This window comes from Dendrobium catenatum, unplaced genomic scaffold, assembly GCF_001605985.2.
Source record: "Dendrobium catenatum unplaced genomic scaffold, ASM160598v2 fragScaff_scaffold_1007, whole genome shotgun sequence".
Lineage (NCBI taxonomy): Eukaryota > Viridiplantae > Streptophyta > Magnoliopsida > Asparagales > Orchidaceae > Dendrobium > Dendrobium catenatum.
This window is the reverse complement of record NW_021319469.1, coordinates 55,689-76,903: the sequence shown is the minus strand read 5'-3', so window position 1 is coordinate 76,903 and position 21,215 is coordinate 55,689. Positions and strand designations below refer to the sequence as shown.

Genomic DNA, 21,215 nt, shown 5'->3' with positions numbered 1-21,215 from the left:
ATCCAAATAAGTCCATGTGGTAGAATTTCTAGTGGCCTAGAGGTGATGCACTCTCTAATTGAGTGAAAGGATATTTGAACTTGTTTTCCTAGTTGACAAGCATCACATAAGTGATCCTTGGAAAAGTCTAACTAGGTACACCTCTAACTAAGTTTTTTTTTAGTGATGTTTCTAAGAGTTTCATACTATCATAAGGCATAGTCTCCTATGCCATAACCACGAGTCATCAACTATTATTTTCAAAGCAGAAGAGTTTGAGCTATCAATGCAAATCAGGTCTAACATGTATAACATTATTCATTCGTTTCTCCTTCTAAAAACTAGTTTATCAAAAAAAGCTAATCAGATTTATCAGATAAAAATTTAAATTGTCAAAATCTTTGTCACACAATTTGACTAATGCTAAGTAAGGTTTTTATTGGCCCCCTTTTTAAACCATCAACTAATAAAACATTTTCAATTAAAAAAATTGTTAGCATTACGCAACAGTAACTGAGCTATCCCTTCATGATAGTGTTATCTCCCAACGTTACATTGCCTAAGTTTTGGTCTCAAAGTAGGAAGAACTTCTTCATGTCTCCAGTCATGTGTCCGTGAGCAACTCACTGTCCAGTACCAATCTCCTCACTAGTCCTTTTGTGGAGAGAATCCTACAATTTCATTCAAAGATTAGATTTGGGAACCCAAGTGAGTTTGGGTTCCTCCTGTAATGCTTGTATTGAATGAGATATATGCATGTTAATGCTATGAATGGATTCAGTTTAGGTCTCCATACTAGTGTGTCCTTATGGTGAATTGTGCATGTGCGGGCTATGTGACCTAAGCATGCCACAAGAGAACACCTAACACCAAGAAATGAGTTTACTATCTATGTGGGTGGTGGGGCCTCTTTCTAAAGTTTTGTGATGCATGCTGTGTTGGGGGTTTGCGGGATGGCCTAATGTTAGTGATGCAAATTTCATTTCTAGTTCTTTTAATTCTCTCACTAAAAGTTTTATTTTGGAGTTTGTCATCATCAAATTCTATTAATAGCAAGTGCTCACTATGATCTACTTCTAATGCAAGTGTCGTTAGTTTTCAACTCCTACTCTAGTTCAATATGCGATGGTTTTCAAAGGAATCATGCGCTTCAAATTAGTTCAATATGCTTTCTTATTTAATGCATCCATGAACGTCATCAAGGAAGTAACATGTGATCTTTATCTAAATCGGAATTTTCTTTAACTAAGTTAGCAAATGCTCAAATTTGTAAAGAACTAAATTCAATATTTAAGTTTAGCTAATGCAATTTTTTTCAGTTTCGCTATACAGTTATGAAATATTCGCAGAATATAGCAGTAATTCCATCATTATGAGAGTTGACATACCTCTTTCTTGATCCGGATTGATCAAGGTTATCGTTAGCGCATAAGACCCACAAATTAGTTACTCCTCCATCTGCTTCTTCCTCTGACGATTCTGAGGCAGAGTCGGGCCCAAAAAGCTTTTTGTGTCCTCATATTTCCCTTCTTGTATGTTGGCTTTCTCATCACCTTCCCTTAAGCCCTGGTTGGCTCTTCAGATTGGGCGAATCGCTCGAAGGTGACCTGCTTCCTGCATTCAAAACAGATTGTAATCAAAGATGAAAACCTATTGGACCTTGAGCTCTTACCTTTTTATTCCAGCTGTTTCTGATGACGCTTTTTTTTTCTCTTCAGGTGAAAGTTTTTGACTGTTCGGGTCATCAAATGTAATCCCATCATCTGTGTCCCCTGCAGAGCTTTCAACTTTCTGAGTTGCTAGCCTTTCTAAGCCACCGTCCGCTCCTTTTTCTTTTTCACCTGCATCACTTTCCTTTGGTCACTCCTTGCTAGTTAGCAATGAGTGACCCAAGGGGAGGTTAATCATAGAATAAACATTAAGATCTTTTGGACTCGAGTATAGTAGTAAGAATATAAACACTTAAGCACATAGGAATCTAGGTTAAGCATCTATGAATTTTATTCATTTTTCTCAAAATTGAAATTTCTCTACCTAATGGCATGCAAGGGATGTCCAATTTGGGTGAACAAGTGTACATGTTCAGGAAATTATTTCGCAAGATGTTTCATAACGGAAGTAATTCATATATAGATAGCAGTTAGAATATTTAATCCCTAGACTGCTTTTAACTTTCGTTTGTTCCTTCGATGTAACTGCACAGTCTATCCAATAAGTCTCCTTACTAGAAGCACAAACGTAGAATACTCTCATATAGTTCCTCCAGATTTCAAATGCACAAAAAAACAGTTTAAGCACTTAGCATTCAGTTGGTAACTCCCTATCCTCATCTCTCCATTCAATAAACGGTAACAAGTTTTCAAAACATTACAATAATTTAAAACTGGTGCAAACATAAACTCATCATTTACTAAACATCCACATGCCGGTAGTCCTATAGATTGCGAAATAAATGTAGACATTCTAATTTCATAATAAAATCAACGGTTATGTTAATCATAAAAGTGGGTGGACAGAAGTTAATTAATAACCCCTCCGCAGTGTACGATTACCCAAAATTTCGACATAGATCTATTTTTCAAAGTTTGTCTAAAATACTATTTTTGAAAAAACACACTCTGATTACACAATTGAAAATCACTAAAAACGACGAAGATGGGGGGTGAATTGTTAAAAAGAGTCTTTTTCTTAATAAAAGTAACCCTAAACAATGATTCTATATTTTTGTTGTTTTGAAATTTTAATAACAAATCTTTAATGCAAGTTTCTTCCAACAAAATTCACCCATCCATAGTTATGAAAATTAATAGCAAGTAAAAAGTAAAAACAACGATAAGGAAAAAAATACACCAGAATTTTATATGTGGTTGGTCAAAATATGACCTACGTCCACTCCCCGCGAGTCCTCCACTCAGGGATTTTCCCCTATCCAAATAGTTTCTCCTTTTTGCCCCCCCTCGCGGCATGGCGGAGAGAGCCTTTACAAAACCTCCTTCACCAACCCGGCGTGGCGGAGTGCCGAAACTCTGTTTCGCCCTCCTGGCGACCGGCAGAGAACTTGCAGGTAAAGATGTAGACGAGCGACTTTTCCTTGGAGATCCTCCCTCAAATCCTTCTAGGGACACAGGAGGAGCAAGATGCAACAAGCTTTGAGAGCCAACCGTCGTGATCTCCCTCACACCTCTTCTCCCCACAACGCTCACCTCCTCCTTCCTCTCTCAACCCTCAAGAATTTTTCTAGAGCTCTCTCCCTTGGAATTCTCTCTAACCACGTTCACCTCCTCTATAATCTTACTGAAAAGGAACTTGATTGACATCTAAAAAGGGCTCCAAAAACCTTGATTCAAAAGAGTCGTTATTGTTCGTACAGTACGATTCAACATTGTAGAGCAGTACGATCTTCATAAATAGACGTCCGTCCTGTACGAAGATGTAACGAACAGTTTAAAACAATTTGTACTGTACGATATAATATCATACGGTACGATCCAACAAAAATACTATTAGTACAGGACGATGGTCCTGGAAGATCATATGTCCATCTCTGTTCATTGTATGGTAGCGATTACTATCGTACAGTACGTATGTGACAAAAACCAAGAGATCATCCAGGAACGATATCCGGGTGATCAAACTTCGTCTCTGTTCATCATATGGTAGATCTGGTTCGTATAGTACGACGTCAAAATTAAATTAGGCCTGGATTTCATGCACTAATTACGGGTTAATTTAAGTAAGTATTAAAAAATAGATCGACGTACGAGTACGAACGGCGCAAAATCAACTTACTCAAATTAAACTATGGCTAGGGTTTGGATCTGAACATATCGTACAGTACGAATATATTCGTACAGTACGATCTTAAATTCACAGAATCGTCCACATAGCTCTGATCGTAACGGTACGATTAATTAAAATCGTACAATACGATCTACAGAGAAGAATTTCTATGACATTTTGCATTTAAAAATAAACCCTTCCCCTGTGTGTGTGCATGTTGGCTCTTACTCTTAATGCATTTTGTGCCAGACTCAATAAAATAAAATAAAATAATATGAAAAATACAATGTTTGACTTATACTCCTAATCTACCCGTCTTGAGTCTTCCTTTCGTCCTGAGTCACTTGTGATCTTCCTGAAATGTTAGAACTCAAGGACAAGATAGCAAATTAAAATAATATTCAATGAATAGTTGTTCCAAACACTCATTATTTGGCATCATCAAAATCTCAAACTCAGGTCATGGGTTGCAACAGGACCTTTGGGCTGCTGCCTTGACCTAAGAAGGACCTTGAGGAGAGAAAGAGAGAGAGGGAGAGAGAGAGGATTCTTGTGAGGGGAGCTTGTGAGGGATTCACAAGGGTTCTTCAAGGATCACTCTGCTTCTTCTTCGTCTATAAGTTCTCGTCCGTGGAATGGTCGGTAGAGGTAAGGAGTTAGCTTTTGGTTGTGGTTCTCTGCCAGCTTCAGGAGGAAGCAAAAGGAGGTAGGTTCTCTGTTCTTACGCGGGGTGGCAAAAAGGAGGTGCTTTGTAAAGGCTTCTCCGCCTTAGCTGTGGGGGGTAAAGGAGAGTCCACTTTTGTAAATCAATACTCAGAGGGCGCTCACGGGGAGTGGACGTAGGTCCGAGTTGACCGAACCACTATAAATTCCTATTTCTTGTTTTCTGCTTCCACACTTTTATTTCCGCACATTTATTTTTGTGGTTGTGATTTTGGTTTATGTGATTTTCATTCTTTGTGAAAAGAAATTTTAAAATACCAATTCACCCCCCCCCCTCTTTGGTTAGCTTGACTACGTTTAGGGCTTAAGATCCCTAACGAACTTTCAGAGTTAAATATTCTCATGTTTCATTTCGGCACACGTGGCTATTATAAATTATGGATGAATTAGCTATTGAACTAAATACCATTGTGCTTGCATTTTTTGGAAGAATGGAGTTGATTATCAAAGTTACAGGCTATAAAAGTTACTCGCATAAAAGATATTTGTTTCACTCTATGTGTATATTGATTGTGTTTGGAACAAGTGCATTGGAGGTTTCATTTGACTCTTGGATTATATGTTTTTGATGTATAGTTTATATATGAATTATAATAATATATATATATAATATTATATATATATATAATAATAATATATATATATATATATATATGCTAAATCTTTAGTGCCTTGTGTAATTGTTGTGTTAAAGAATATCCATGTCATTCTATGTTTCTTTATGAAAATATGTATGGACTTAATATGGTGGTGTTTTGGAGATGGTTGGCAGGTTTCATGAATGTTCAGGAGAATGATTAGATTGTACTATTTTATGATTGTGGTTTGTGTTGGGAAGAAGAATGATGTATCATCTCTTTGCATAAGTAAGATTGAATAGTCATTTGAAGTGCTTTGTGAAATTTTGGAGAGTGGAGTATGTTGGAGATTTGAACTTATTTGGGTTTATTGGGTGGTTGTTGGAAAGATAGAATTTTGGCAAGAATGCGTTAAGTCTCTTATCCTCCCTACCCCTCTCTCTTCTCCTTCTACTATTTCATCTCTTTCTCTATTTTTCTGATACTACTTATGTTTTGAGATGAGATGTAGTAAGGTATTTGCAAAGTTGAAAGTGTATTGGCTTTGTATCGAAAAACTTCATGAGCTATCTTTGGGATGGAATGTCTTACAAGAGATTTTATGTTGGAAAGTCTTTATGATTCTCTTTATATTGAAAAATTTTATGGCTTGTATTACGTTGGAGAGTTTCATGATTTCCTTTATTGTTGGAAGCTTTACGAAAGGCTTCGTGAATTGTTTTTCCTCGAGAAGTTCTATTATGTTCTTTGTGAATGTTTTATAATAGAGTGCTTCATGAAGCCTTCTTGTTAGAAGATTTTCATGAATTAACCCCACGCCAAACATAAGAAGCACTCGATCATTTTTTTTTTTTTGGAAAAAGTTTTTGTAGATTGCTCTCTTTTTTAGAAGGGTTTTATATGTCGTTTCATTTGGAAAGTTTCATAAGTCAAGTTTTGGGATTTAAAGCTTTGCGATTAGCTTCGTGTTGGAAGACTCTTTATTGTCTTTTTAGAACAAAATGATATTTCATACGTGAGTTTTCTTCTCTTTGTGCATGCTTCTAGAATTGAGTTTGAATGAATATGGCGGTTGGAAAGAAAGCTTATTTTGGTTTTAGTTTTGGGAGCTTGTTTCCCCTTTGTCATTTTAAGCTTTATTTAGAAGATAGTATACGTAATTGAGTCATGTTTTCCTCGAGTGCTTTGTTTGGAATGTGGGTATAGCAAATGGTATCAAAATACCTTCTTTCCTATTCATATTACATTGAATTGGAGTGAGGGGCATTTTAGAGACATGCTTGGCTTCGAAGAAGCATGTCCAATAACAAAAATGCCTACATTCCATTTATTATTTTGATTTTCATTCGTTCTTTTTGGCATTTTGTCATCTTTATCTTTACCTCTCGTCTTTATATTACTTTTTTTCTTATTATCTTATTTTATTCATAGATTCTTGAACTTATTGATATACGTATGAATGTCCAGAGGGTTAGAAATGAACTTTCTTTTGTCCCCTATAACACTAGTGATACCTAAGGACAAAAAAAAGGACTAAGTCTTAGATAACATAAACTTATGATGCATGCTTCCTATAGGATAAAGACGTTAAACATAAAAAACTTAGTGACAGATTTTCCAAGGATTAGTGTGCCTTAATCCAATAATAATCAACAAATAAAACCATTCATAATTAAATTCTTAAAATGCATTAAAACACTTAACTTTAAATCAAACCATTATTAACTTATTTAATCACTAAAGTACAAAATTTAAATCATGTTTAACAAATCCATTAATTGATCTCTAACCAACCCAAAACTTAAAAGATATAGACTAAATTAGGAGGACATATTTAAACTAAAATTTGCTTGGCTAAAAGACTTCTAAAAAATCAAACATAAAGCAAGTTTTTTAAAACCAATCAACAAATCCCTTAATACATAACAACCACTCTAAAGATGAAGTTTATTTGATTGACTACTCCGGGCTGTGGGGCTAAGTGTCTTAAAGAGGCCTGTTTTTTTGAGTCTTGTGGCACAATGTCATAAATGGACTCAATGGAGTGTTAAAACTTTAAAATTAATTGATTATTAATGATTTCAATCAAATCTTAATTGATAATAAGTTACTTAATTCAACTTTCTTTTTAATTTATAACCAACTGAAATAATTCAATAAAATTGGTTACCACTGTGTAACCTAAGCCTACGAGGCTATTAAGTTAGCCCCAAGGAGGGTGAAATAAATCTCAAGTCCTCTGTGAGAAATAAAGGTGGTAATAAACTAAACATTAAATTAAAATTCTTAAAATCAATCTTAAAATATTAATATTTAAACTTAAATTAAAATTTCTCCCTTAACCTTTAACAAATCAAAACACAAACAACTTCAACTAAATCAACCTACATTAGACATACCCAAGACCACACAGACTATTACACACACCTAGACTTATTTATTATGACATGACTTCTAGCTCTAGGTTAGGCCAATATTTTGTTTTGTTATTCAATGTCAATTACTCTTACCAAATTAGAAGAATTACTAGATTATTTTATGTTCTAGCCATAACATACACATGTTTTATAAATGCTAATCTTAAACTTATTATTAGTTATATTTTTATTTACCTGCATTTCTTTCCAGAATGGAATCTACGCTCATTTGTGTATTTTTTTTTGTCTTGCAAGGTACATTGGATCTTGTATGGTTGAGAATGAGTGGATAATTTGCTCGCTTGACATTCTTAAGTGGTCGCGCCACAATCAGGTATAATCCTTACAACTTGTAAAGAAAACTCCTAATTATATATCAAAACTGTTACAAATCACACACATTTTGTTAATAGTTTTTAGTTTAATATATATTATAGCATGTTTAGATAGTTGGACATAGGTTAGTGCACTAACAAAGCTTCAGCCTTATAGGTCAAAGCTTGCCCCCCTCTTATGTGAGCCCTAGATACAATTATGATCACCTTAGGCCTATAGTATAGGCCCACCTATTTGTGCTATATGCATCGTTATTTTTCCCACATAAACTGGGCATCGCTAGGATGTTCCATTTTCTTTTGGTTTTAGGTATGATACCCCCACCTTCTGTGAGCCCTAGAGACCATTAGGGTCATTTTAGGCCTGTAGTGTAGGCCACCTATTTGTGCCATGAGCATCATTATTTTTCCATATGAAGTGGGCACCGTTAGGATGATTTTCTATTTTGATGTGATGTGGGTACCTTGTATGGAGGATACCCTTGGTTTATTTATTTATTTTTTCTTTACTCTAAATTTCATGCATGCATTTTTATACATTTTACTCTATAGTGCACCTTACTTACATGCATGTGTTACATTAGTATTACTCAAGTGAAAATGTCATCTTATCTTTCAGTAAATATAAGGAACATTTACTTATGTATCTATTTCATGCATCATATATGATGCTAGGTATATTCTTTTGCATATTAAATAGTCCCTGATTTAAAACTTTTGAACTACAAATCCTTGGTTCATTAAGATAGAGACTTCCTATCTTGTATACATATATGATGATTGGTTGTGCTTAGGATGTTAGCTGGCAGCTCACTCCAAGCATGCATAAGCCCAGGTTGTATACCCCTTTGTGTGTCTTTTCACTTCTGATGTGTTTTAAACCTGTCATTTTTTTCTAGGAAAGTAATTCGATCTTTGATCTTTTAAACTCAAAATCTTAATCACATATTTATTCATTTAAAAAGTTTAATCATCATTAAGTATAAAGAGAATAGTTTATTTTCTCTATAATAGAACTTAGGAACTTAATCTATGCACCAAATTACGAAAGAATAATACAACACCTTTAATCAAGAGTTTTTTTAGGTCAAGGCCTAGGATGTAATTAACCATGGGGACTTGTGCCCGTGGGAGACCGATCCCCAAATCAAATAAACCCCATTCGAGCTGATGTATCGAATGGAGGAAATCTCGTGAATTTTGGGTTATACATATTATTATCCATCGATGTGTATAGGTGAAAGCCACTATCTTCAATGGCTAATCATATGTATAACTTCATCTGCTCTTCTGTCGGCCTGCCTGTTTCGAGTATAAAGGCCTACGATTATTTTGTCCTACGGGATAGTGCGATCATACTCTTTGCATTCGAATCCCATAAGCAGAATCCTTTCAGAGACCCACAACTAAACTAAGAGGATTTCATCATCAATAAGTATGCTATGCAAAAGCTCTAGACCAATGATCTTTTGCAATCAACCTAGTATAAACCTAAAGGGTTTAGATCACTGACATTCACCCCTTTACTAAGCCCATTAAAGCTAAAAGTATAGGGCTGAAGGTACATAAATCTCCTAACAAGTTAGTAGTGATAGATCAGGTAGCTTTTCATCAATGTTCATCGCATAAAGCATAAGGAAGAAGGAACCAAAATCTCAGGAAAGCTAAAGCTACAAAAAGAAACCCTAAATAATATCTATAAGTGTCCTTAAAAACTGGGGGCATTTTAAAAATTTATTTGGGACAACATTACAATGCATGTCGAGATCTTCAAATAAATATTTAAATTTTTTTTACCAAAATATAGCTAAAGGAGGGAAGAATGTAAATGATCCTCCATAAATTGAATGTGCTATCAGCATAAATTATATTTTGAGCAAAATAGAGTTCACTTTTTAGGAAGAAAAGTCCCTCCACAGATCGACATCGACCCATCTCTATCTGAAACCTATACTCGATATCGTCAAAGCCTCTGTAAAACTGAGACCTAGTAGCCCGCCTTCCCTATCCTTTTCTTGCCCGATCCATCTAGTTCGCAGAGTTAGATAGATAGATAGATAAATAGAAAGAGAGAGAGAGAGAGAGAGAGAGAGAGAGAGAGAGAGAGAGAGAGAGAGAGGGAGGGAGAGAGAGAGAGAGAGAGAGAGAGAGTTTTTCCATACCTGTATTAAACTAACTTCATCTCCTTTGATGACCTTCCCTTTTTATCTGTTTGAAAGTAGTGACAGAAGCTACATATGAAGGTAACTCTCTTATTTTGAGTGCCTTTTGGCCAAATTCCTGTAATCCGTTGAATTTGAATAATTTATTAATCCTAAAATTTACGGCATGAAGAAGGAAAGCGAAATGATTTAATTCACCGAAAGATTTAACAAGACTTAAATCCTTAATTTCAAAAAGGAGATTTAGCTTAAATCCTACTTAATTCTCTTTATTTTACATTCAAATACCAATAAATTATTAATTAAAAGCTGCCTAAAACCCTTGTTCAAATCTTTGTATTAATTTATGAACCCAAATAAACACTTTTTTTTTTAAATAAAGCATAATTAATCAAAAAATTTAAATTTTATAATTATTTTTTAATTTTTTTTTCTTTAGGTTTATAATTAATTATTATTAAGTATTTTAATATTAATTATAATTAGATTGTTTTAATTATGTTAATTTTAATTGATTATAATATCTACAATTAATCATAAATTAATCATAGCTTAATTAAACTTAAACTATGATTAATTATAATTAATATTAATTTAAAAAATTATTATAATTAAATAAATTCATTATAATTAATATTTTAATAAAACTTATTCTTAAACTAATAATCATAATTAATTATTATTAATTAAAGATTAATTATAATTTTAAAGAAAAATATAAAAAAATGTTATCTCAATTTTCATACCCTCCACCTCGTTGGTTGCAAAGATATAACTTTCTAAACTCAAAATATTGCATTCTACATTCGTGTCGAGTCGGCAAAGTACCCATACACGCTTTTCTCTAGTATGGTAGAAAGAGACATGGTGCGACACCTACGATGAGGCTGGTAGGCCCTATACATACTTTTTATAGCGTGGTGGGGACAACTTTTAAGTACCCATATGCAGTTTTGTACCTGCATGAAAATAATTGCTTTTCTTTTGTAATAGGTACCAAAGACCCATACATGTCTTTCTCTAGCATGGTGGAGTTGCCATAGCCATTGTGTCCAAGGACACCTACCATTCATGCTTTTCTCTAGCGTTGCGGGAAGCCCAGTTTTCCGTAGTTACCCATAAATGGGGGAGATGATAGGAGGCTGCGAAATTTTAGGTGAATACAAGACTGTTGAGAATCTGGTTTCAGGGAGTATAATTTTTATGATAGCAAACACTTTTGTTTCTCTACGACTGTCTTGTTTACTAATATTTCAGTTCTATAAGATCAAACTTAAATCTGAACCAGCTGAAGATTGGATAGACTAAGTCTAAGTCAGTTTGTAAACTTTTTCCTTTCTTGAGTCTATTATAAATGATGTAGTTTTTGATATTAAGTAACCTTGCATACACACACATAGGGAAAAATTTCTTTCTTTTTTTAGAGTTCTCTATTTTTGGTCACATTGTTCGGGACAATCCACAAATTGGCCTAGATGATATATTAAAAATAGAAACCCTAATTAGGACATCTTACTTAAGGAAGCTATCATTAAGCACATCGTCTTGGACGATATTTGTATCGTCCAGGATGATATGCTCAAATAAAAAAGAATCAGCTGCTAGATTTATTTATGTATAGTTTATTTTTGGACATCGTTGTGAATGATACAACATAATTATGCCTAAATTAATCGAGTAATTAAGAAAAATAATTAAGGTTTGATTGCTCGATCAAATTATCCTGGATGATCACAGGATCATCCAGGACTATCAGTTCAAAAAACCTTAGTTATTCCTGGATGATCAACATCAGCCACCTTCTATTCAGGGCGATGCTTTGGATAATTTTCATGGATTTCAACTAATCATCTAGGACGATCGTAAAATCAGCCTAGATAATCAAACTATTTTCCAATCTTCTAGATATCCATTCAGTGCGATTGTCTTGATGATATTCACCAATTTGTTGTTCTAATCGTATAGGACGATATACTAACGGCTTAGACGATATGAACAAAAACCTTCTGATCGCCCCTAATTGTCCTGACTGATTGAGCTTAATTTGCACTGATCGTACAGGATGATATTTAAATCATCCTGAACGATAAAGCCGGATTGTTTAAATTAAGAGTTATTCCAAAACTCTTCTATTTAAGAGCTCTTGTTCTACCCTAAAAATTATCTTTTGCTATTGTCTTGACCTTAGAGAGCCTAGAGGAGAGGGAGGGAAAGGGAGAGAGAGAGGATCTTATGAGGGGGAGTTTGTGAGGGGTTTCACAAAGGTTGCTCCAAGCAAGGATCCAAGTCGTCTTCTTCGATCATCATCCAAGATTAGTTAAATGTATTAGTTCCTTATGAACATTGGAAGGCCGCATATAGCAAGTACAAAGGGCATATATTGACTACATTGATGCTTTGTGGACAAAATCAAAATAAAGGCGAATGTGTTAAGCCCTTACAAATCAGTTGATAGGTTTATGAGAAAAGTTTATAAATCTAATAATGTCTCTATAATGGATATCGTGAGTATATAAGTCTATAATAGTTGTTCACGACGCCCATAATAATACTGTAGCAAGTATACACATATATCCCTTGCGAGTTGAAAGTTCAAACATATGATGTACATGACAACTTAATATACATAATGAAGCTTGAAGTGTATGCAAGGAGTTGGCCACAATTGTAATAACATACTTACAAGTGATGGGCATCAACAGATAGTGAATGTTATGGTAGTATTGGAGGTATTGTGAGGGCCAAAATCACAGAGAAATGCATAATAAATGAGACGAATGTAAGCTCCTACGAGCTATTATAGGAAATCTGTTCTACACCTAATATGTTGTTTACAAGCAAAATACAAAGTGACAACATCAACTGCAAATTTTTACAGGCTGCCATAAAAGACCTTTCAGACATTCCAAACGCACACAAAACAGATAAATGCAATCTTAAAACTTGTGTGGGCCCCAACAAGCATGTTATAAGTATACACGTGACATCTAAGATGTTATGCGGGTCAATAAGTGAATTCAAGTTTGAACATGATCCTTCTATGTGGATTAATAAGAGTCGATAGGGTTCAAACTATCAAATAAACATATTGTTGCGACGACTGGTACATTTATCTTAATGCATTCATATTAGGCCTTTAAGGCCTATAATAATGAGAATTAACTAATAAATGCACAGCCTATGACAAACTCAATCTTCTATCAGTGAATTGATAAAGTCGACAAGGTTTAGTCATGAAATGGAAGTGACCCTAAACACCATGATGATGATCGTATTAATGCTTTTCTTAATTGGAGGGGTTCACAAATGCTTTCAAATGCCTTCCAAAACTCCACCCAAATATCCACAAAAATCCAAAAATATCAAATTCTAAGATATTTAAAATTGAAATAATCCATCAACACTTAAAAATAAAAATCCATCCACCCTCCGCAACAATTTACCAAGTGGAAAATTTTGAATATAACTTTAGCTCACATAGAGTCAAATACCAAATCAAAAATATCACTAGAATCCATTCTAAAATAATCTCCTATCTATAAGGACGTGGTACGTGTCCTCTGACCGACAGTTTTGCCGCCAAATAGCATCACAGGATAAAAGATTATGACCCAGGGCCCTTTGAACCGAGATATTTTGCTACCAAATGGAACTATGAAATATTTGTTATGACCAGAGCCAATATGTTCTTTAATGACATGAAATATTTGAGACATGAATCAAAAGGATATGATCGAAAGGGCATAAAGCCCTTTGTTAGCTAAGGAAGATTAAAATTTGTCCCCTTAGATAAATATTCAACGCATGTCTACAAGGTACCCTTGAACGAAGCAACTCATGGCTGCCAATAAGGATCCTTCTATCAGGTTGGGTCGACTAACTCCTCAGACTAAGTAGACTAGGGGCTATGATGGCCCGAGATGATGGAACCTTAGGATCTTGATCGGGTACATCATCCATTCCCTCACCATCCGCTTTAAGTGTAAGATGGTAAAATTTTTTTAATTTTAAATATCAAACTTCTCAAATATCTCAACCCAAATCTTCAAATATCCATTGTCCATGCTGCTACTATATGCCTGATATCATGTATTTATGAATACAACTTATCTTATAGACAGCTAGCCTTAATCAAAAGTTCTCTCTCGTTACTGGGAGGGGTAATTAACTATAGGGGCTTGCACCTATATGAAACAGAACTCAAACATAAAGTCCTCGCAAAATGAGGGTAAAATCTAGGTAGTGCCTTATCTATAAAACCATCTACCTTCCAAAATTTACCCTGAAATTTAATTCTATTAAAACTCCCCCGAAAAGAATAAGCATATCGTGCGGAGGCTGGGGCCGAATTTTTGGAGCCCATATAATGGTAGCTTTATGTACACCAGATTTGGTTGATGTGCATATGAGATTGTAGTGGTCATTCTGGTTCTGCATTTAAAAATTTTTTCTTGAATGTTTGTAGCATTTATAACCGCCACAACGTATCATATATGTAGCGGTTACAACTGCCACAATTCTAGAAATTAGTTTATATTTTTTAGATTTATGGTGGTTATGATCGCTGCAAATCTATACGTTTGCACTGGTTATTACTGTTGTTAAATATAGCACTTCGTCAAATTTACCTCACCAGTCTTTAAACCGCTATAGGCTGTCATTGCAGCGCATTGCAATTGCAGCAGGGGTGCATTAGTTTTAAAACTGTTGCAAAGAAAAAAGTGACGGTTATAATCGTCAGGATATGTCAAAATTTGCGCTATGATAGCTCTACTTTTTGGTAATGAATATATATATATATTATTTTAAAATCATAGCTAAAGTGAGCTATATAGTAGCTGGATATAGAATCTTCCATGAAATAGTATAAATAGGCTTTATACCTAGCCATTTATTCAAGCTAAACTTGAGGGAAAATAATTCAATACAAATTTTGAGTATTTCTTCTTTTTTTCCTTAATATAAAATTCTTTCACTCTTATCCTTTATCCTCCACTTACAATTTCTATCATAATTCTCCAACTATTACTAGCAATATCACAGTAGAAGAATTGAAAGAAGTCTTCTTATACTGCCAAAAAAAAAATTTTGTGGGCTCCAAGCAATTTACTTTGAGTTTTTTATTTTTTATTTTCTTTAAAGTTGAAATGGTAAAATGTAAGTAGAAGACTGCATCCATGTACAACCAAATTAGCAGAAAGAGCCGACGTAGCACCCACTTTATTTGACAGGCTTAAGATTCTCTTCACACCAACGCACAATACTCCGACGTAGCTTTGAAATTTATGACAAACGAGCAAAATGTTAAGATACAAAATCATTTTTTTTTTCAAAGGTACGTAGCATATACTTCTACATCACATTGGAGTCTAGCAAGGATATTCACACCCTTTTTTATATGTAATTCGTGAATGATTCATGTGGACTCGTGAGACTTAACATAATAAATGGTTCTTGAGCTAAATTTAATGAGCTAACAAGTCAAATTAAAGCCCGCCCCAACTCAACTCCTAAGCTTGTGAGCCTACTTGCTTAAGAAAAAAATTAATATAAAATGCATATATTAGCATTTATAATTATGATTACAAAGTCATTTAAAATGTTAATAAAATATTTTGCAGTTTCTTCTAAAAAGTAAATTTTTATTATTTTCTCTTTCCTTTTTCATTTTTGTTATCGTTTTATTATAATAAAAATTTGAATCGTAAACATTTTCTCTCTTTTACAATAAACGAGCCGGTTGAACTCATTCAGACCGTAGTTCTTAGCCTTTTTTTTTCTCTAGAATGAGGCTTCCAACATGCATGCATCCTGACAAGTATTCTACATTTAAAGATCGTCCATTTTTTAAAATAAAAAAATGATTAAAACTAATTAAATACAAATCAATTGCATCTTACCAACTCACGCAAAGGCGGATCCCCGGCCAGCTCAGGGTGGGCAAATGCCCACTCTCAAAAAAAAAAGAAAATTTAATGTCCTATATGGCCTTTTTTGGAATTCTGCCCCCTCTAAAAAATAATTTTTGCCCTTTCTGTGCATGCCTGCCCATCCCGACATCCAGCCAGTCTTGCGAGTTGTGAATCGCATCTCTCAAACTCTCAAGCATCCGACGTTGAAGAGCCTTCGTTTTCGCAGCCTTCTCGCTTCGCCGTCGCTTCCTTGTTCTTCACCATTCGCATTCCCTACCTCCGGTCTGCTTGTTCAGTCCAATACTTACCTGGACTTATTGGCGGCGAATGCATTACTGCTGTGGGGTTTCTATTAAATCGATGCCGTAGAGGCCTAGACCTTGCACCTCGTCTTCTTGGTAAGATCCTACGGAGGGACGAAGATATTGTGCATGTTCTAATAGCTATTATCTACTTAATTATAAGTAGAAACTTAGCATTTTATGAATTTAACACTAACGGTTTGCATACCAGCTACTAGAGTATAGTTGGAAAAATTTACTTGAACACTAGATGCAGTTGTTCGATCGACAAATAAGATTTCCATTGATATGATTAGACATTAATCTTCAAAATATAGTTATAGCATGGATTTTTTTTTAATTAATTACAAGTAAGCTACTTTCAGCACAATAAAACCTTTTTAGTTGGCCCTTAATGTGTTTTTTGGCAAAATTTTGGCTGATTATTATTTTTCTTTGAGTTAGATAACATTTAGCTAATTTATTATTATTTTTTCTAAGTTAGAGTCTAGGTTCAACATAACTTATATGATTATTCTCCTTTTTATTACTAAAATCAATATTATATTAAAAATTTATTTTATTATTATTACTATTTGATATTATTATTATTTTATTTTTGTTAATGCAAGTTTTAGTTCAGCTATAAAACATTTTTCGCTAATTAGTTTCTCTTTGTTATATAAATACATATATATATATATATATATATATATATATATATCATAAACTTCTTATGCATTTACATATCTATTAGCTATACTTTATATTTACTAATATACAACATGATAATTTTATATCATAATCTTTAAGGAAATGTGAAGCAGATTAGAAATAAATATAGCTCTTACACAGTCATTAAAAGAAAAAAATATTATGTACGGAGTCTACACAGCGACTGAATCCCAATCAGAATAGTAAACATCACATGTACATCCTTTACAATTTATACAAAGCCTATGTACAGGCGACGTGGCCTGATCTTATTTGAATCCGAATGCAAGCTGTGTCTGAATTCTACACTTAATAATCTCTCTCTTAAATGAAGCTTAGTGATCAAAAGCGATTAAAAATTTAAGAAATAGTTTTGTGTAAATGAATAAAAATTGATGAAGTATCCAAAAAATCAGATCTTAATCAAGGGTGGAACAAGTCTTAATTTTTAGGTAGGGCAAACTTATAAGTAAAAGTTTAGAGTTTTTTTTTTTTTTTCATAAATATCTTTACAATCAAAATTTGTTTCGGGGGCACTGCTCCTTTAGCCTTATTTGTTCATATCCTTGATCGTTGTATGCTTCGCAGATATGTCAGGGGTCCAAGAAGTCAACGCTCCCTTGCAGGATTCGACTTGACTGGTCAGGTCGCGGGGTCAAGGGGCAAATGCCCCTACGAGGGTTTCCGGAGGCAATTGCCTAAACACTCTTGTATTGTGTTGGGGCAATTGCCTAAAAACCATAGTATTTGAAAACTTTTAGGGGAAGCAATTGCCAAAAAATCTCTATAATAAAGACTAAAAAATTTATGAATAAGAACAAATTACCTGAAGAATCATATAATTATTTTTTTAAGGGGGGTGGCAATTGTCCCCCTGGGCTTATAGTGGATCCGCCCCTTAATAGTAATAACAAAATTATTATGTTTATTCATACAATAGGCACATGATATTTTCATCGAGGAAACAAATTGCTAATTATATGACTTATATTTTTTATTAATTTTTTAAAATATTGGCAGCAAATTAATTTTAGTTATAGATATTATAATCTCATAATTATTTGGTAAATAAAAGTGGCTAAAAATAGAAAAAATAGAAAATTTTGATAAAACAACGGTCAATATAGATTTCTAAATTTTTAAATTTATTGTAAAACCAATATAAATTTTAATTGATTACACCTATAATATCTTAATTTAATTATTTTCAAACTCATTATTAGCAGATTTTAGATTTTATTTGGAATAATTTTTTCTTGTTTTCTAAAGCAGTTTTCTAATATAAATTTCTAATTTAAAAAATTTGTACTAAAAAACAGCATTAAAAAAAAGTTAGAAAACGGTCCCAAACGAAATGATAATTGTATAATCCCAATTTTATTTTATTTTTTTGTATTTTAGATCATTAATACATGCTACCTATAAAGTTGAAGCCTAGCATAATTAAGTACTGCCCATTTAATATAATTTCACCATCTTAGTGCAAGATACTATTTGATGAAAGTTATCAGCAAATTAAAGTGATTTAATGTGATGGCTTAACAGGGTTGTGATGGCTCAGTTTTGCTCGATGATACGGCCAATTTTACTGGAGAGAAAACAGCTTTTCCAAACAAAAATTCACTGAGAGGTTTCGATGTGATCGATAGCATAAAGTCACAGGTCGAGGCTGTCTGCACTCAGATAGTTTCTTGTGCTGATATTCTTGCTGTAGCTGCTCGTGACTCCGTTGTTGCTGTAAGAAAATTAACCAAGCTTTATTTCATGATTAGTCAATGGCTTTCTCAATTATTTAAGATCAACAAATCATGCATAATTTATTTAAATTATTAGATTATTGATTTAATGTAGTTAGTCTTTTTAAGAAAAAGATTACAAGTCCTTAGAAAATTCCACCACTCACTATATGCTCAATGAGCTACAATCAAAAGAGGAAAGAAAACTTAACAGTTTAAAGATCCATATCTAATTACAATAAGAAACAAAAAATAAGAAACCAAGCAACCAAAAACCCAATAATTAAAGCCCAAACTTGAATATATTAATCAGCATTCAGAATTAATCTGATAATTTGCAAAAATGAAAGAGGAAGCACAGAATATAACAAAAAGCATTACACCTACAAAACAAAGAGATAAGTTACGAAACACCCAATAAAATAACAACACAATACCACCACAACAAACACCAATAAGAGGCGAAACAACATCAACAAACAAACAAAAGAAGAACAACAAGAAGTTAAGCTGCAAGAACATCCAAAAAAATAAAAGGATGCATATAACTCAAACAACAGAACCCGACAACCAACACCCAAGAGAAAAGACTAACAATCAACCCAACAAAATAAAACAAACCCTTAGGAACTAAAGGAGGAGAAACAACGCCTAGAAAATCAACAGGCCACCAACAATTTTAATGTAGCTAATCATTAATATTGTTGTTATCAAATTTTACATACACACTCAGAGAGAGAGAGAGAGAGAGAGAGTTGAAGAGAGTCATACCTTAGGGAGATTATTAAGAGAAAATTAGCAACTTATTATTACTGAATGATCGATGCTATTTAAAATGTTATATTATATTATTTTCATAATTTTGATTAATTTTAACAAAAAATTAAATTGATTGAATCCCTATTAAATTTGAAAGTTGAATATATTTTTTTGAACAGATCAATATTCTATCTAATTATAAAATTATTAATTAATGCATGCAACTATATTATTTTCCAGTTGGGGGGGCCTTCATGGACGGTGAAGCTTGGGAGAAGAGACTCAACTACAGCAAGTCTCAGCACGGCCAATAGTGATCTTCCTGGTCCAAATCTTGACTTGAGTGCTCTCATCACAGCTTTTTCCAACAAAGGCCTCTCCACTACGGACCTCATCGCCCTCTCAGGTACTAGTTTTTACAACTACACTTCTACTCTTAGTTTAGGGAAGTTAATTTGGCTACAAATAGAATTTGTTAAATCATATAAATTCAATTTTAATAAATTTCGAAGATATTAAATTTCGAAGCTTTATTGATCTGATAAATTAAATTTAATTAAATTTTATCAACTTATCTGAATTTTTTTTAGATTTGGGCTTTGTTTGAAATGGCTTTTTTATTGCTTTAATTTTAAACTCAGTTTTTAGTAAAATAATTATAATGTTTATATTAAGAAACACTAAGAAAGTCATCCCAATCAAAATCATAAAGATTATTTGGTATCTTTTTTATTATTTTATTATTTTTTATTTTTATTTTTTTATTTTTTATTTTTTTTTATTTCGTATCTTGTTTCAGGTTGGATTTAAGCTAGATTTAGCTTAAGACTCATTTTAGCTAATTTTTATCAAAATATCCTAATACAAAAAAAATTATACGCAGGAGCTCACACAATTGGTCAGGCAAGATGCGTTACATTTCGCAACCGAATCTACAATGAAACAAACATAGACTCTTCATACGCCAGCTCGTTACAAGCCAACTGCCCAAGTGTTGGAGGAGACGATAATTTCTCAGATCTCGACGTCCAGACTCCAACTACGTTCGACAACAACTACTATGTGAATTTAGTTAACAACAAGGGTCTTTTACACTCAGATCAGCAGCTCTTTAATGGAGGATCTACAGACTCTCAAGTGAAATCCTACACAACAAATTCTGATCAGTTCTCTACTGACTTTGCTGCGGCAATCATCAATATGGGGGATTTGAATCCTCTCACAGGCACACAAGGGGAGATCAGGATTAGTTGCAGAAAGATTAACTAGCTAGTATGTTGAATCATGAATGTTTTAAATAATATATATAAATGTAACAATGTTGGATTATTAGCTATCTACTACATCAATGCTATATGTTCCTTTGTTATGTTATCAGTTTTAATTTGTTAAGGCCATTAAGTTGTGGCTTAGTGTACAAGGAGTATAGTGATGGCTGTTTTGTCACTGGTAGTGCAAAGCAATAAAGAGTTTATATATAATCTATTTTCAATCAGGTTTGTTAATAACATCCTTTGTTGGCTTAAACATGAAAAAAAAATTATGAGTTTCATATATATATATATATATATAAAGGGACAAAAGTAATTTTATTACTAGCAATTCTGTTAACAATAGTAGGCATGATAGAATTAAAAGAGTGTGTGGGTTTAGCTCTTCTTCTTTGCCCATTAAGTATCTTGGGACTCCTCTTTTTAAGGGCAGAAAGAGGACCTCTCTTTTTGAAAACATTTTTTCTATATTTCAAAGAAAATTCTTTACTTGGTCCTCTAATTTTCTTTCTTTTGGTGGTAGATTAACTTTAAATAAAAGTGTTCTGAATTCGATACCTATATATCT

At 33.4% G+C, this 21,215-nt stretch overlaps 1 protein-coding gene across 1 annotated transcript; it reads left to right on the top strand.

Moving 5' to 3' along the window:
* The first annotated feature begins 2,943 nt into the window (after window positions 1-2,943).
* LOC110109763 (cationic peroxidase 1) lies at window positions 2,944-20,838 on the top strand. Its single transcript, XM_028697820.1, has 5 exons — window positions 2,944-3,043; window positions 16,039-16,319; window positions 18,427-18,618; window positions 19,617-19,782; window positions 20,260-20,838. Exons 1-5 carry the CDS (start codon window positions 2,944-2,946, stop codon window positions 20,643-20,645), a joined length of 1,125 nt encoding a protein of 374 aa, XP_028553653.1. The 3' UTR covers window positions 20,646-20,838.
* Window positions 20,839-21,215: the final 377 nt, after the last annotated feature.